Genomic DNA, 19,138 nt, shown 5'->3' with positions numbered 1-19,138 from the left:
CAGTTACCAGTATGAAGAACATAGTTATTCCAATTTTAAATGTTATGCATAGCTGTTCGTACCACATTGCTTGTTGTTTTATCCTATTAGAAAAGCGTTAGTATTTTTACTACATTTGGACCATCAATGGTGGTTCCGAATGGAAATGGCATGAAGGGGGAGAGCTCTTTGACAAAACTGTTTGCGATATAAAAAAGCCGCATCTAGCATCACTTTTATTCTCTCGCATGTGCTAGTTCTGGTGTGAGCCTGATGACGTCTCGCTCTGGCAGCGTTTTCATCTCACCACGAGCAGGCCAAGTACATGTAGTATTTATTCAACAAATCCTTGGGTTCAACAAAAGGAAAGATAAAAAAAGGAAAATAAACCTAAAGAGGTGGAAAGTGAAACAAACCTTTGATAATGGAAAGAGTGTATTCATCAACATCTGTGTACATGATCACACCATCGACCTAAAATCAACATCAATAACTGAATTTCGTCAGAAAATGGAAAGATTGACAACTCTAATAATTCCTTTACTCAAAAATGGTCTAGTTTAAAAAGAGAATTGTTTACCTAGAGAGCGGAATAATTAAGTTACGTTTTAGTTAGTCTGTTTGATTGACTGCAAAAAATAAAGTACAATTTTAAGAATTACTAATATATTTTCAACTTCTATATCAATTATATCATTAAAAATTTCTCATTTTCGCTAAGCTCGTACACATTTCTTTTAAGATTAATTAAATCTATATTAGTAACGTACCTCAGAAGTATTACCACAAGAAACTAATGTGCATAGTAGATGAAAAGTAAACTAGAATCTTACAATTAAACTATTTAAACAGAAAATATAACTGAAGGCAGCCTATTTAACAAGACCTTTAAACAAAACAGTATTCCGTCCCTGAATCCATTTTAGAGCTCAAACTTGAGGATGCATCAATATATCGCCATTTGCTTATAGTAAAATAACTTGGGCTAATATTCAGCATGCTCAAAAGGGTTGCGCATGACAGACATGGACCTAGGTATATGATACACTTTTTGTCTTGCATCTGTTTTACACAATTATGCGCACAAAAAGCAATCAAAGAAAAAACACTCAATAAAAAAAAAATGACATAAACACACATGACGAAACCTAAGTCTCTTATGAACCTGGTCAACCAATCAAAGTTAAGCGGTGACTGAAAAACATGCGGAGCAAGGAGCGTCCTTTACACTTTATTCGGTCTCTACCATGTAGCATTTGGTTTAGTTGCTTGTCACTTCTAACGAACTTAGACCCTAAAAACTATATCGCAGTATGTCGGCATCGTTCCTCGATGATCATGTGTAGACAATGTGCACTGTAGAGCGATGGCATCACTGATGCATTACAGGTATGTTAGAACACATTGCAGCTGTCAAACCTTCCCGATATTTTTATCCCGATATTTCGACAGTCTGTGTATTGTACAACACTTCAGCGACGGTGATTGGCTATTGCAGATTGCTTGATCTATATTTCCCTTCATGACACTTAGTTGGTGCAGGACTAGTATTTCACCGTTTCATTGTATAATGAAAATGCTATGCGCAGACTATTCACTGATGTAAATACAGATGGGTTTGCGATAGCCTGAACAATGTTATTACAGACAACTAACAGGTATTGTGTGATTAACGTCAACATATTGTGATATAGTGTGCACCAGTCTTGAGTCACTCGCTAAAATGGAGGTCAACCTGACAGGGCTACAGTATGACATACCGGAGCTGCAAGGCAGTGGGCTAAAGCAGTTATAGCTTCTAAGGCAAGCTCCTCTGTCTTAGAAGATGGTGAAAGCATAGCCTCTCGAACCACTAGCTGCGTCAGCGATCTCATAGAGGGACGTAGGTCTTCCACCCCATATACATTGCAACAAGAAACCTGCAGATGGTAAAATTTCCCAGCACATCCCACAATAAAAGCAGGTATAGGCACTGAAAAACATCTGTACATGCAACCCAAAGTAAACTGAAATTACAAATTGCATTGTTGTAATGAGCATGAACATTTTCATTCCAAGCAGAGAAACCAATCCTTATGATAGCTGTGAATACCGTATACATCTTTTCTTTTCACTGAGCGCAGCTGCATGCTGCTTTAATGACATATACCTAACCAACTGTAGTGTCGTAATATCTGCTACCATGTCTCACTCCCTCTCCTCCTCTCCTCTCTCTCCCTCTCCTCTCTCACTCTTTCTCACCCTCTCTCTCCCTCTGAGCCTCCATCTCATTTTCTCTCTCTTTTCCTCTCTCTCCTATCCTCCTCTCTCCTTTCATTTCTCACTCTCTCCACCTCTTTCTCCCACTCTCCCTCTCTCTTTCCCCTTTACTCTCTATCCTTCCCTCACTAATTACCTCTCAAACAAAGACAACTCGACACAGAGAGATGAAGAGTAGCTTTTGGAACTTGGAGCATTTAGAACTGACGCAGCTGTTAGTTCACCTGCTCCAATGAATAAAGAAATGAAATCCTAAAGAATTTCAATAGCTGTCGCCTACCAGTGTCTTGAATGAGTCTTGCTTGGCAGACTGGAGGTCTGATGAAATCTTCTCAATGAGCAATGGAAGACAATATTGGGAGAAACGAGGGGTAGCAGCCATCGCTGCTCGTAGCTGGTCTGCTAGCTCTTCTTTTGTTATCTGAAAAGCTTGCCCGGGAGGCTAAAAAGCAAGGAGTTAGTTATAGTCGGTTCACCTCAAGGACTAATCACTCATCCTAATAACCAACAAGATCGATTAGTACAAAATCTCTAGTAAAACCCACCCCCCCCCGCATGAGTATACAAATGATTTGGGGCTACAACACAAAATTGGACAGCTTTTCCAAATTATCCCCTGGTCAATAGGGTTACTACGTTTAATCCAACTGCATGATCGATAAATACAAACATTTTCCATTTGCAACTCCATTTATATACAACTATGTTTCAGGATCTCATAAATCTCATGTGGCAGTATTTTAAAGGTCCTTTAGGCCAAATTGAAGCGAAACTATTTGTTAAGTTTTATGTAGAATCAAAAATATTCATTCCTCTCTGATACTCCATGTATAAAACGTCAAATTTATATGTATTAATCCATCACTGAAATGACATATTAAACCTTGTATTTATACGGTATACCGTATATTCATTCATCTCTGAGACTTGGCATATTTTAAACTTTAAAACATGTGAATGAAAGCATAAGCTCGGCCATGCATAAGTTTAGTGGCAGCGTGTAATAAAACTCTGCAGTGTAACTTACTCTAACTCCATTAAATACAGTTTAAATTAATTTGCTTTATAATTCTTTTACTATTTTCATGTTCTATTTTAAAATTTTATTAAGATTTCCCTCCTAAAATAACTGGAATGTTTTGAAAAAATTTGGATCTAGCGTTTGTAAATCACTTCATATGTCAAAATAATTATTTACATATTTAAAATCATGTGTCTAAAAATTAGTATGTAGACGTGATCACAAATCAATGTTTGGCTGTACAGTGCACCTTCAGGATACGATTACCCCGTAATAAGATTTTTTCCCCTTACAAGTGGAACATAATGATTTTTTTACCTCGACATACGAATCTCATTTCACCATACGAATTCAACAAAATTTTCGCTCGAGTTCAAATTTGGTAGTCGGTGTGTTTATTACAAACGTTGAATTAACAAAGACGTTGAGAACGTTTCCACAACGTTTGAAAGAGCCACGATGATCGATTTCTCTCGGTTCAGCATTTCTTGTGCGAAAAACGATAATATTTTGCTTTGAAACCTGTAGAAATGTTGGAGTTGCAATCAAATTTCCCTTCAAACAAAAGGTCAATGGTTGAATAACTTCTCTTAACCTGCTAACAAAAATCCACTTCATGACATAACAGAACATTTTCTAGAACAGCATCGCTTGGACTTTCTTGGCGACTTAGGTTGAAAAAGGTTTTCATCAGGTCGGCTAAAATTTGTAGAGAAAACGAAGACAGAAACTGGTAGGTGATAAAATGTTAGTGATAAGTTGAAATTCAGTAAAATAGTTAAAAATACATACTAAAACTTAGCTTTAAGTATTTGTGTTTAGTAAGCTAAACTTATTTGAAGCGATTCAAAGTTTATGTTATAGATAGGCCTACGTCTGCTTTGAAGGTAAGAACTCCCTATGCTACGCAGTACTGCACATAGCACATTGTAATGTTACTGTTTAATGCAAATCATAACCAATAAATACGCTAAATATACTAAAGGTACTGTAAGTAATTATAGTTGCTAAGGTTAACATACCATTTTGTTACTAATTTTAATATGTACAGTGCTTGCATGAAATTTTGATAATTTTTACCAGGGAATGTTTGTATTATAAAATTACTACGGTTTCCCTACCCCTCCATGCGATTTTTTCATCACATGATGCCAACCCTGGAACAGATTAAAATCATATCTTGAGGGTGTACTGTACTTATGGTCCACACAGGAATTTACTTACAGGAGTGAAATCAACTGGAAAATAGCAGGAAGTAACATCAAACAACTCTTCACAACAGACACCTACAAACAGAACAACAACGATAAAGTAAGCTAATCAGAAGACAAAATTATGAGACAGACTGAGGCCAACACATAAATATAAAATCATTCAGACATGTGAATTAGACTTTGAAAGACTGAGGAATCGATTAACATTTTTTCAAATTTCGTTTAACATATCATATGGCATTCCAGGGCAAAAACATGTATATGCTGCTGATCATTTAGAGATTATGTCAAGGTTGGTTAGACGTAGAGCATCTACATATGCCCCTGACTGATCCAATGTACCTTAATACAGAATATTTTTTGATTCAACGCATGTATATGTAAATCTCAAAGTTTGTCTGTCATTGTCTGTAATCTGTTCAGCTATGTCTTCCTCCTAGATTAGGATCTAGGAAGGAAAAAAGCGCATCATACTGGATTTGACAATAGACAAACAGATAGACAAACATACCTAACCACAAGCCCATGCCTTGCTTATCATTCCCATCGCTCTCACCATATACTATATACCCATTTTGTGATTGCGCACGCTGAATTATTAATTAATATGCTGCGCCTGTTAAAAGATTTTTTTGCCTTACTATATGAAAAATGATGCTTTTTTTGTCTTCACCATTCTAGGGCGAATTTGTTTTCTGCCATACGATATCAACAAAAATTTCTCAAAAATAAAATTTGGCAGTCTGTGTAGTGCTCATGATGAAAATGTCGATATGCTAATTGTCGAAATCCTTCCCACAATGCCTGAAAGAGATATACGATGTTCGCTATTTCAGTTTAGCATTATTCGTTATAAGCTTTTAGTAAAAACGAATTCAAAAATAGATAAGTCATAAAATTTTCGCCCATGAAAAAGTTGAAGTTTAGTAAAATACATGTACATACTAAAACTTAGTTTTAAGTACTGTATGGTTTAACAAGCTAAATTCCTTTAAGCTAAATTCAATATTTATGTTGTCTGTCTCAAAGGTAAAAACTCCTCAAAGTACGTACTGCAAGTAGTACATTATAATGTTACATTTTCTTGCAGATCATGATATGATCTTCATGATTTGAAGTTTAAAAGTGAGAATGGTGACTGTTATTATATGTTGAATAAAAATAAATGTACTGTGCTAAGACGTTTTTATTACCCGCGCAACGCCAAGTGTTCATCTAGTAAAAGATATGAACTGACACTTAAAATATACATTGTAAGGATTTGTGTCTATCCAGGGTTTTACTTTGGACATGTATTCCTATACTAATGAAATATTATTGAAATGTGGAAAATTAAATAAAATGATGAAAATCGTCAAAGTCAGACTACAATTTATAAACAATATATATAAAAAGTGAGGTTTATTTATACATATATCATATTATTAATTATTATGGTTAGCCAAAATTTACCATCTACATGTATATTCAATATGAACCATAAACTTTAGCTGCTAAATTGCATAGGGTATTACTATAAAAAAATAAAAAACTATATTTTTATAGTATTACATTCAGAGCTAAGTAACTATTACAAACCTGATGAAAACTGGTCCGCTAGAGAGATTCACAAAACAACAATAAACATTTTTAATAAAAATAATTTCAAAGGTGAAGGTCATACAGTCTATTTGTGGGTCTATTGCACGATTCAACATAGATTCCAAATTGAAATCATCAACTAATTTTCTGATAGCGGCTATAATTTATGGTTTTATGATAGTATATTTATGAGTCTAGCACAAAGGCAACTGGCTCCTATTAATTTTGCTGCAGTCTGACAATAATAATTAACACATGCTGTCAGATATTATACGACTTTCAACAGTATGTCTTTATGAATCGAAGCTTTAACAAATGCCAAATGCGTGACTCCGAATCGAGGATTCATGAATTGATGTCATGCTGCAATAATAGAAGTTCATTGCAGCCAGCGTTGCCAGTTGTTGTTCGTGACCCAAGATCTTCAGACAGACCAGAGGTGTGTGGAGACATGAGGTCTTTGCTGTGAATAAATGGAATAACTTACTGCAGTCCAACCATGGACTAATCTCTAAGACAGCAGCAAACCTTGGCAGATCTAACAACAAACATACCAGAGGCAATGAGACACGATTCTTGGTGTAGACAAACAGATGGGCTGCGGCAAAACCTATGTGCTCGGAGAGGCTGAACCTCCCCATCTCACCACCTACAGAGGGTATGGCTAGACCTAAATGTAGTATCAGGCACCGCTACATAGACACAGACCAGGCTCAGCCCTCAAAATCTCACTACTATGTGCAACTGGGTTGTAACTGTAAATGGGTTGTCAACCTTCCTTCCTTGAATAGTGAAGTTTTATTACTTTTTTAAAGGATGAGCATCTACTAATCGTTACTGAAAGCTTTAGATGGTCATTCTTGGATTACATTCGGCCACAAAATGACCCGGAAGTAGGTTTTTTGAAAATGAATTACACCCAAGCCGTGTCATCAGTATGATCGAATAATTGAAGCACAGCAAGTGAGACCCATAAACTTGAGAAGAGCCCCTCTCTATCACACCATATCTACATAATATTTCATAACTTGTTACTACACATCTGTTCAGGATGTTGAAGGATGATTACTACTCGTGTGCCCAGGTAACTTTTATCCACTCAACTAATATTTAATAATAAGGGAATCAACAAAAAAACAAGCTAATAGCTGGATGACTGTGTTTTGTATGCACTGCATTTTGTATTGCATACATATTTTTGTCTCTTTGATATGCAACTTATCAGTACAACTGAGTATATTACTGCTGCATGCATATCATTTCACAGTAGTGAAGGTGTGTATACACCCCAAAATAAAGAACTTGAAAGGGAGGTGTTGAATATCAGCTTTGACCCCGACCAAAGACAGATCGGAGCCAACAAAATATCCCTCGCGAAGTGAACGCAAACATGGACAAACAGAGAAAAGAACTTCTGGCATGTTCCTTTAAAAGGCAAACACACACACACACACTCCAGTAAATACCTGTACACATATTACTCCAACTAAAGAATGTTCAGTAAAACTACCCCAGAGGCGTCAAACCACTAAGTCTTAAATGTAGATGGCATCCATGTTTCAATGAGTAAGCCGCAATAAGAGACCTTAGAACATATAATTACATGGTGGTAAGTGCATTTAATGCTCTAGGAAAAGCGAGTGTCGGCGAAACTAGAAAGCAAAATCTCTCAAGGTAACCATTGAAGACTCGATATAAAAAGTGCAAGATCCAAAAAGATTGACATTGCATACTAACAAACAAAATTGTTGGCATAACCATTGCTCAAACCACACAATATATGAAGAAACAAGGCAAACTGATCACTGCTTGATACTAAACATGCTCAAATGCTACCTTAATCAGACTCTAGAAGTCAAGCTTGTCACAGCACCAAAATAGAAGAACTAATGTAAACGGACTTTAAAGGTTGACTTGCAACAAAATTCACATTACAGTTATTTGGTATCAAAAGATTCGCCATGTCTTACTTTGTTGTGTGGCAGGTGCTAAATATGTGGAAATGTGATTAAAAGCTCTTAAAAACTCAAAAACAAAAAGCCGCCGTATATTGGAATCTCTTGATTTCGATGACGTATCCACGGATTTTGGTTATTGTCTAGTCACGTGATGTTCTCGCCTGAATTGAAAGGCCAATACAAAGCTCAATATCAAACTTATCGTAGCAATAGTTTATGACAAACACTTTGGGTTGTACCTAACACCCCGTATCAAATATAGATGCTCGCTACTTTACAGTTTCAGCTTGGCCATTCCGTCCGACATTCAACATACGCGTACATGTCCGAGTTGCGATAATAAAAAATGTCGAATTCTGAAGAGTTAAGACCCTGGCGTTTCGAGCCTTACGCTCTATCTGAAGAAGATTTTCAACAGAATCAAACCTCCCAGCAAGTAAGCACCGCCACTAGCCAGCTCTTATGTTCCAAGCTAGCTAGTAGTAATAGTTTTAGCTTGAGAGTGATAGAACGAATATTATTATTATATACATGTATATGATTTTAATGATGATAATTATCGCTTCATATTGCGAAAAAATAATTAGATTTTTCTCGAATGACAACATTAACAATTTTAATATTTAAATCTAGTACTGCACTGATATACTGTTGGATAACATCGATCTGATGTATTAGCTATGGTTGCATAGACATATCTGTTCATTCCTTTAGGAGCTAATACCATCGGCTACAGAGTGGTGTGTCTGCAAGCGCTGTCAAGACATGCCATCTCTTCCTGAATGTTTGTGCTGCCATGATGCTGAGTTTGCGCATCGTCTCCATGACCGCGGGGAGCATGAATGCCTGTGTATGCATCCTGGTGTGGACGAATTGTGGCGCCTGCACCCCTTGAGTTGGGGTGGAATAATTACCTGCGATATCATAGTGAGTTGGATTTTCATTTAATGCCAACAACACCAAAGCTATGCTAATGTGTCAAGCATTATCTACAATTCTTGTGTTACACATTTAATGCATCGGTTGAACACACATATTCTGAACTTGTGGAACACAAGGAGAACTGTTATATTTGGCTTGTACACTTACTACAGTATAGAGTGTAATAGTTTTATGATTTTATTATATAAAGATCCAGATTATTTTGATGATCAGCAATTATTGTTTTTCAATAATTGTTTTGGTAGATAATCTATTCCCATTTGGAGAGCAACCGCCAAATGCTCGGAAAAGGTTGTGTGCATACCGCAATCTTGTGTTTTGGCTTATGCCGCAAATTCGTCGCGGTGAGCGACGGCCTCTACCTGCCTGCTTGGTGTCTGAGATTCGGGCCCTTTTCCCACCAACGGATGATGAAGAGTTTGCAGACTACGTCTTTAAGGGCTTCTGCTATGGCGATGAAGAGACTCAACGACTTTGGTAAGCGGTGAAACCAATACGCATTCCTCTATGTATTTGTTTTTATTTTATAAAATCAGTGATGGCAGATTTATGCACATTAATCATGTGATTTTTAATATGGAAGCAATGTAACAGCAATTTACTAACAAAAATTAGTTTGTTGGCTACATGGTGTGTAGTCACCATGTGGCTTAGCCTGAATAAAAGTAAAATAATGAAATGACAATGCAATAAAAATGAGTACCACCTATGATATAGAGTTGATCTAGAATTCTCAATCAAAGTCATTGAGTCTCTTCATCGCCATAGCAGAAGCCCTTGAACACATAGTCTGCAAACTCTTCTTCATCATCTGTTGGTGGGAAAAGAGCCCGAATCTTAGACACCAAGCAGGCAGGTAGAGGCCGCCGCTCACCACGACGAATTTGCTGCATAAGCCAAAACACAAGCTTGCGGTATGCACACAACCTCTGTAACAACATCCATTGTAATGGACCTCACTCTCAGGCCGTGGGAAATTAGATCGTACTGGCATCGCTTGAAGCCTTCCAGCTCCATGGCGTTAGAGCTGGTGGTCTCCGTTGACTGCAAAGTAAAAAAAGTTACGACCAAAAATCACTTTCGCATTATTTGAATGAATTATTTAGCTAGACCAGCAACTTCATGTTTATGTATTGATAACTACTAAAAAATTTGGGTTTTTGTCAGGCTGTGAAGTAAAAACTATCAAAGTTTTACCTTGACAAGATGGCTGCTGACTATTAAACCGCAGCTCTGATCCATCATATTGTAGGCCCCGTATAGTGCGCAATGCCCCGGACTATCGCATCTACCGTCACCTGCCAAATCAAGCTCCCAATCGATTGCTGCCATCAATCCCTCGTTATGCAGGGTGTACTGCTCAGCAATACACTGTAAAGTATTGTAAAACTTCATTATACAAGATTAATTTGTATCATTATCATTAGTCTAAGAATGTAGAATCCTTTTTGTGCTATATTATGATGAGGAATCAGAATTTTAAATTATGATATATTTCGCTTGAAGAATGACATATTTTCATTTCAAGAAAAAAATTGTTTTCAAATGTCGTTATTCAATTAGTTTGCCAAGCTTTTACTCACATTTTCCAAGTTTATGGGTAAATATTAACACTCACACCATGTAAGTATTCTCTTTGTTGGTAGAGGCAAACGCTGTGGCTTGGTATCGCGATGTTCAGGAGCGACAGAAAACGGAGGTTCTGCGTAAGGCATCTGCCAGAAAAGAGTGATGCAGCTTCCAGCAGGGGGTTGATGACGTGAGCTCTGTTCACCCTGGCAGTTGTTTCCCAAGTGTACGATTGGTGACAGGAGGCACATGTAACCTTTAACTCTATCCATCCGCCTTCTCGCACCATCGTGAATGAGCAGGGGAGGGCTCAGGCGTGGCAGTGAAATAGTCGCTGGAGTGCTGTCACACTTACTATTATTTTCTCCACTTTAAAGGAGGATTCGTGTCTGAAATCACAACACAATAGTTGACTTGCAATAAGATTTGTACAACATCATTTCCTGTTATTATATCATATTTGCTTGATCAGAAAAAGAATAAATTTATAGCCATGCAATCATGACACAGATTTTACCAAACCTTATCAGAATCCATGATATTGTAAACATAAAAATGTGAGTAATAACTCTATGGATATTCTTTATATTTTGTAAAGTTTGGTTAAGTTCAGCTCTATCTGACATGTAATTGGAGAGCGTTTGACACTGGCCAACATAGCGCTCAAACTCTTCCTAGTCTTCAGTGGTTGGCACAAACTCTTCATCATCTAATACTAATAATCTAATAATATTAATATGCTATTAACGATGATACCAGAAAATGACAATAACTATTTTATATAACATATCTATAAGTGAGTGGGGTTAAGAAATTTGGCGAAATTAATCGTGAAACAACATTATTTTATCAATTATAGATTAATATATTACGTTTTACAGATAGATATGCAGTATGAATTAGTTTTGTTATTATAATAAAAATAATACACGTAATTAAAAAGATAAAATACTAATAATATCATATTACAATTAAATGACATTAATATTGTAATATTAAATATAGATTAATACAGTAGTATTAGGAGAATACTAGAAAATAACCCGAGTTACTACCACTAATACAAGTGGTTATAAAATAAATTACTCACGTGCTTTGGTGTCATGGAGTATGCAAACAGGTTAGAAAACATGTCGTCTTTGAAATGGCGAAAACAAAGGTAAGAGTAAGCAAGCGAATAAATAAAGTTTGTCACATCCAGCTTCGCCCAGTTGCTCCACGCCCGGTGAAGGTCTGGTCTTTGCTCTGCTCTTGGCCAAAAAAGGTGCTTCTCAGCTTGCCAGCTGCACAAACACGATGTGGCGCGTTAGAGATTATGACGAATTGAAATTAACAAGTTTAATACGAGAAAACATGTCTGTTATTTGCGATAGATCAAACTTGAACTGAAACTAACATTATGTGATCATGTGACTAACAATTCCCGCATTATGGCGCGAACAACTTCTACAGAATTTTTCGACCATCATAGCGGACCAAAAAGCTCATCATTTTTATCAGAGGATGATATGCAATCGTTCAAGCTAAGTTTAAAAAATTAAACATATTTTTATGCTGTTTTGAGATATCAGTGCTCAAAGTTGCAGCATTACGATGCCGATAAAATAGATGCGTAAGAACAATAGACATGGTTTTTATCGCAAGCGTGAAGTATATTTGTGAAAATAGTTCGACGAATAAGGATGCATGAAAGTGTAAACATAAACCATCTCCCACACATACGTCACATTTTAGCCGTTTTGGAAAACGAATCCAAACTAGGGCGGTCTCGTGTCGCTGCGATTTTCTGTTAGTTTTTGAGCTTTTAAGAGCTTTTAATGACATTCCCACATATTTGGCACCTACTACACAACAGAGTAAGACATGGCGAATCTTTTGATACCAAATAACTGTAATGTGAATTTTGTTGCAAGTCAACCTTTAAGGAGCGGAACTACTACACTAAACTAAATAGGTCATTCCTAAAGAGCAGTGTGGCTGGAGGTCAACCATCAGAAACCACAAATCTTGAAACCACCATGGACTAACAGCAGTCAGTTACATACTTCAAGAACAATTTCGGGAATGGCATAGGAAAAAATATATTCGTTTTATGATAGCTAACAGACATTTGAGGAAGTTGAGATAATCTAGCTACCAGATGGTGTATCAGTCACCATTTCCATAGCTGTTCAGCTGAACATCAGAATTTGTGGAATGGTTAAACAGATATGCAACCACATACTCCACGACTAACATGTCCAAATAAGAATATATCAAGAAGCGCATGAGTCACAAATGTAGATTACAAATTCATCAAGTTATAAATGCTCAACCGTAAGTAAAATTTATTGTTTGTTTAATAACTTGTGCTTTGAGCAGGTTTAGTGGGGACTTGTACGATTAAAAAATGAGAGACAATAGCCTAAATCCCTTTCCTGAGAAACTGGACATCAATCTATAAAAGCATGTTGGTTTTTTCAGAGCTTTGTGTGTTTCTGACGAATTAGCACTACCACAAGGAAAGTTATCAATAACCTCTGCGCTTGTTAAATGATTACTGTGTGAGCTTTAGGTAGCTTTTAAAGCAAGATTCATAAAAAAGCTGCTATTAAAGCGATAAAACATTCGCTTTCATAGACTGCTAGAAATACACTCGAAAATACTAGTCTAGTAATGCTGCCTGAGTGGAAGGAGTTCACCATGGTAAGCAGAAGGACAATTTCACAGCACCCACGATCTCAACCTATTCAAACCTATAATCTTGTCTGTTTTAATACTCGTTTCTTACCAGACTTAAAAAATACATTGAAATATCTTGACAAATGGAACTATGAATGGATATGGCTGTCACATAGAGTGTAATTAGTTTCCAATATAAATAAACTTTTAGCGATATTTACTTATATAGCACTATTAAGATTTGACCCGCAAAAACTGTTACACAAAACCTCAATTTTGAATAAGTATCGACATGAAAATGCCAAAACAATTCACAAAACTGTGGAAATGTGAAATAATGATTCTCTCCGATTTACACAACACTCAGTAATAAACACCCCAGTAATTCCAATGTTATTTGTACTACCAGAATAACAGACAAACTTGAAATATAAACCTGTTTCATCAATTGCCAATAATACCTTCATAGTTGATGCTATACGCAATGAAAAACCAATTTCATCTTTTTTCATAATAAAAAAATGGTGTTATAAAAATAGCATTGATGTTCAGACCTACCAATAGGAAAAGCATTGATAACAAGGGGTGTGAGCTGAAATATAGTCAGTAGATTGCGGGGGTCCCTTTCACCATCAATCATATGAATGTAGCCAACAGAAAACTCTTCTTTCATCAACCTCAGCACTACAAAAGTATAGCAGGTAAACACTGTTTAAAAACAGTTATACAACAGGTAAATAAAAGACCTCGTAGACTACGGCACAATACGAGTCAAGCAATTTATGATTTCACATTTCACCTAACTTGAACCTTCTCTATTATAGGTATAGGACAAAATATGATATAAACTTCATTGCTATGAAAATTCATTTGCTAGTTGATTTTCGCAGTAAAAAAACTTTTCGTGTGAGAGAATAGGCTTGCATAATAGTCAGGCTACACCTTATTGGCTGCGTCAGAATACAAAAGCCATATTGCTAACAGGCGATCAGTCTTTGGCAACATGAAATAACGCCATTGAGAATTTCGCACTCATGTGTCAGTATGATTTTAATGATTCAAGACTGGCAGTTGTAGCAAGTATGCGCACAATTAGTCCAGTGTGGAGTAGTAGAGTCCAGTCCAATTAGTCCAGTGTGGAGTAGTAGAGTCCAGTCCAATTAGTCCAGTGTGGAGTAGTAGAGTCCAGTCCAATTAGTCCAGTGTGGAGTAGTAGAGTCCAGTCCAATTAGTCCAGTGTGGAGTAGTAGAGTCCAGTCCAATTAGTCCAGTGTGGAGTAGTAGAGTCCAGTCCAATTAGTCCAGTGTGGAGTAGTAGAGTCCAGTCCAATTAGTCCAGTGTGGAGTAGTAGAGTCCAGTCCAATTAGTCCAGTGTGGAGTAGTAGAGTCCAGTCCAATTAGTCCAGTGTGGAGTAGTAGATAGACACGCCTGTGTGGAGTAGTAGATAGACACACCAGTGTGGAGTAGTAGAGAGACACGCCTGTTTGCATAACCGGGGTTACAAGTTCGCTTCTAGTATGAAGTGGTTTTTTTCATTCGTAAACTTTATTGCTATAACTGATCATATAAATGACAGACATTCTTATTTATAAATGGATGAGCTAATTTCCGTAGTGATTGTAAACGTATTCAAAAGATGTTTGCAATTAATTGTCTACTGCCAATAATAGTAACATCTACCATATATACATTAATGAAGCCATGGGCCAATGGGATAACGGAACAGATACCTAGAAAAAGGAAGAAAATATTTTTGATGTTTAATTTCATCTTTAATCATCGCTCCAATGTCTCCACTTCCCATGTGTCAAGCATTCTTTTTCTAATCACTTTCACTTAATTCCTTCAAATAACCACTACATTGTATACTGCTATGCTTATACTACATGATATATTGCTATATTTTGGAGAATTTCTAACACCTTGATCCGATAATGTGTCATGTCTATATTATTTGTTGCTTTAATCTTAAGAAAATCGCTGCTTTATTTTTTTGTCAATTTTACCTCACCAGTTACTAAGTTTTATGAAATCTATAATTTTTCAAAACTAAAATAGGAAGGGATGAAACACTGTTTAACATTATTCGGTCAACAGAAAACCATTTGATGTGAAGAAGAACTGTATAAAGATGTATCGATTCATAAAACTAAGATGTTTTAAGAAACTTTGGATGAAGTACTTTGAAAAATACAATGAACGTTAAAACAAATATTTGTACAAAGTTTATGGTACATGACGAAAAATCTCTATGCTGAGATAATTGCAAGTTAAGGCTGGACGATACATATGAGCGCCTTAAAAACAATAAAGAGCACTAGAGCAGCATTGATCTTATGGTGTCCTTAAACCAATATGGCCTATTTATAGCACAAGGATAAATGAATTGCCAGCTGCAAAGGACTAGGTTGGTTCAAACGTACAATAAAATATGCTGGTGGCAGAAAATATAGCTGCTGACTAACAAATCAGACTAGACATACCATCAAGCTTGTGACTCATAAGGTTGACTATTATCTGAAAGGCAAGAGCCCGGTGCTGCTGTATCAGAGTCTGGACTTCACCGTGCTGGAACATGGCGCGTGCAGTAATAATAGCACAATTATCTGGTAGCTTCTCACTTCCTGTCTGAAAAACAAAGCAAACTGTTTATGGTTGACTTGCAACAAAGTTAACATTACAGTTATTTGGTATCAAAAGATTCACCATGTCTTAATCTGCTGTGTTGTAGGTGCAAAATATGTGGAAATGTGATTACAAGCTCTTAAAAGCTCAAAAACGAACAGTTAATCGTAGCCATCACGAAACCGCCGTAGATTGAAATCAGTTCATTTCTCTGACGTAGTCATAATATTTGGTTATTGTTTTGTCACGTGGTGTTCTCACGTAAATTGAAAGGCCAATAAAAGGCTCAATATAAAACATCTCGTAGCACTAGTTTATGACAAACACTTCGGGTTTTACCGAAAAGCCTGTATCAAATATAGATGATCGCTACTTTACAGTTTTGTTTCGGCTTGGTCCAATCGTCTAGTCGTAATCTGATTATGTGACCCATACTTCGTCAATAATTTCTGAGGCATTTTTCAATTATCACAGGTGACCAACCGGCTCATCATGTTTATCAGACAATGATATGTACTCATTCGAGCTAAGGTTAGAAAATTAAACGAATTTTCACGGTAGGTTATAAGATGGTGGCACTCATGAGGGTGCAGAAAGCGGTGAAGACATGTGGCACAATAAAATGGTGGTCAATCCTGAGGGTGCAGAAAGCGGTGAGGTCATGTGGCACAATAGAATGGTGGTCAATCACGAGGGTGCAGAAAGCGGTGAGGACATGTGGCACCATAGAATGGAGTAACTCACGAGGGCGCAGAAAGCGGTGAGGACATGTGGCACAATAGAATGGTGGTCCTTGATCCTGTCACAGAAGAATTCTGTAAGCGGCTCCACATCATCCCCTGACAAGCTTATACTATGCTTTATGACCTCAGCGAGTAATTGTGTTGCATTAGCTCTGGTACCTTTGTCAATATCAGTCAGGGAAGGTCTGTAACACAAGGTAATCTCTAGGCCAATGTGCATCCATACGCAAAACCATTTATTGTTTGACGAATTCTATTTTACAACATAAACTACATGTACTATATGCAACACAAACATAACGTAGGTTCAAGATGTAATAATCGCAAGAAACATTAATAAACATCAACAGATGGAATTGCAGACACAATTCGGTACAATTATATACTTTTAACTCCTTTCCGACTCCTTTATCTGGTAACTAGACTTTAATAAACCAAAGTCTATTTAGTTAACTTTGGTTTTGAATTAGACTGAAGCGTTATCTGTTACCTGTTATCTACCTATTAAATGCCTTCTTCAGGGCTGGAAAAATCATGGTTGTTTCGAAGAAATCGGATTTTTTTCTAGTTACATCCCTTTTTATGAATTTTTTTGATAAATTTGGTTTTTTCACTCATTTTTGCTCATGCAAATTGAATGGGAATTGCATTGCACATCAGAATGCTTGTGAACCCACTTTTCGGTATGATTTACACACTCTTGTTTGACAAAATGTGATAATTCTTGCAATCAACAGCCATATAAAATCATAATTTGCAACCTGCAAGTAATTTAGTGGAGTAGAGCTCCTAGCAGTTTCACATAAAAGGCACTATGAAATATTTAAGCACAATACTCCTTGGCGTGATCAATACGGTTGATCATGCAAAATATAAATACTAGTTTGCCAGTTTTTAGTACATATCTTATTGTAAATGAACGAAACCAAAGGTGGAGAATACTCTTCAACGCTTGCACTTGAGCTGATTGCAGTAAAGAGTTTGATGTCATAATGTAAGTTATTAAATGGAGTGTGTAAGGAAAACTGTACCAGTTACAGTTGCTACCCCACAATTAATCCTGCTTTGAGGTTTACTAAATGAACTCGCAGGTCCTAACTTCAAAGTTCCTTCTGTAGCATTGTACTACACATGTAGTCAATTATCTCCATCACACTTGCTAATTCATGGCATAGGAGTGTTTACAGATTTGCTACACACATCGAAACAAGATCGTTTGTCAAGAACCCCGGACTTTTGCAAACTTATGAAATAAAAAACTGACAAAAATCATGCTTTAAACACAAGTTAAACCAATGATTAAATCGTATGATTTTTATCACGCCAACTCTGGCATTCTTACACCCACATTCAGTAGTTTCTTTTCTGCTTTGATTTGTTAGCAGACAAAAAAGCTTTCACAGAGGAAATTATAAAAAACACAACACCTATAACGTGTCTCCACATGTTTTGCAAAAGTTAAAAAGCAAAATTGTATATATACATTTAATTATACTCATCAATCTGTTGTTAGCCCATGCAATATTCATGTAGTTGTACACACCATCATCACCATTTAATAGCAATACAATAGCGATACATACCCAAGCAATTCAACCAAACCAAGTATCTTCTTAGAGCTAGTCTCCGTCTCTGCAAATAAGGTGTATATTCAAAGATTGTCTCAACAACCAAAAACCAGACAGCAGAACAGGTCTAGGGAACACTACGTTTCTGTTAAGCATCCTTAATTACAGTCTACTATGATATACAGTACATTCTATGTGATGGACTTGTACAGCCAAACGGTCCTGTACGTATCATATAACTGCAGAACGCATAATTTTAATAAGAATGACTACATTGGTTGGCTATGCTGAAAGGCTTGCAGCTCCTTTTGTATATATCTATACTCACACTTAGTACTTTCTGGTTATGCTTGCTGCAAGGCGCTTATACCTGTTATCACATGCTCATCAGCCATACTGGGTGTTCATGCTCAATATCATGTGCTCATATCTGATACAAGGAGTTCACATCCAATACCATAGACTCCAACCCAACACCATGTGTTCATATCTAATACAATGGGTTCATATCCAATGCCATAAACTTAAATAATATCATGGACTCATATTCAATACCATATTATCAATAAACTATAATAAACTATAAACTAATAAAGACAGATTTTCAATGGTTAGCCATGCAAACCAACTGGCGGCATTATGATAATTTATCAATTTCATTATTCTACCTTAGTTTTTAATAATTCCACTCGGAGACTAGAAAATGTGAGATGAAAACTTAACTACATGTATGTGCAGGTCTACATAAAATCTTGTGGAAGCAATCCTGCAATTGTTTCTCTGCCTTTAATTGAGCAAAGTGTCACAATAGCGGAATATAAAGAGACAATATAAACTCACTTTACCTTGTAAAACAATGGCAAAGTCATCGTCATTTGGGTTGGTGACATAGCCTTCAATTGCCGACATGTTGCACCTCCTCTTTCCTGAGAATGGTTAATTAAAACATAACAAATAAGCTTACAACACAACATAACAACTTGCACCAGGAGATTAACTGGTTGAATTTATTCTAA

At 36.5% G+C, this 19,138-nt stretch overlaps 1 protein-coding gene across 1 annotated transcript in view; it reads right to left on the bottom strand.

Annotated features, from left to right (window-relative positions):
- The window catches only part of LOC137405872 (MMS19 nucleotide excision repair protein homolog), a 40,126-nt gene extending 23,514 nt beyond the window's left edge, over positions 1–16,612 (bottom strand). The window contains exons 1-7 of the mRNA XM_068092312.1: positions 16,556–16,612; positions 15,670–15,814; positions 13,743–13,868; positions 4,484–4,545; positions 2,519–2,680; positions 1,740–1,898; positions 396–453 (exon numbers count right to left, since the gene is read on the bottom strand). Of these exons, the coding sequence (XP_067948413.1) occupies positions 396–453; positions 1,740–1,898; positions 2,519–2,680; positions 4,484–4,545; positions 13,743–13,868; positions 15,670–15,763 (661 nt within the window). The 5' untranslated portion in view covers positions 15,764–15,814; positions 16,556–16,612. The remainder of the gene's footprint in view (positions 1–395; positions 454–1,739; positions 1,899–2,518; positions 2,681–4,483; positions 4,546–13,742; positions 13,869–15,669; positions 15,815–16,555) is intronic.
- Between the last annotated feature and the right edge of the window lie 2,526 nt (positions 16,613–19,138).

Source organism: Watersipora subatra, chromosome 1 (genome assembly GCF_963576615.1).
Source record: "Watersipora subatra chromosome 1, tzWatSuba1.1, whole genome shotgun sequence".
NCBI lineage: Eukaryota > Metazoa > Bryozoa > Gymnolaemata > Cheilostomatida > Watersiporidae > Watersipora > Watersipora subatra.
The sequence above is the reverse complement of the archived record's forward strand: the minus strand, read 5'-3'. Positions and strand labels throughout refer to the sequence as shown.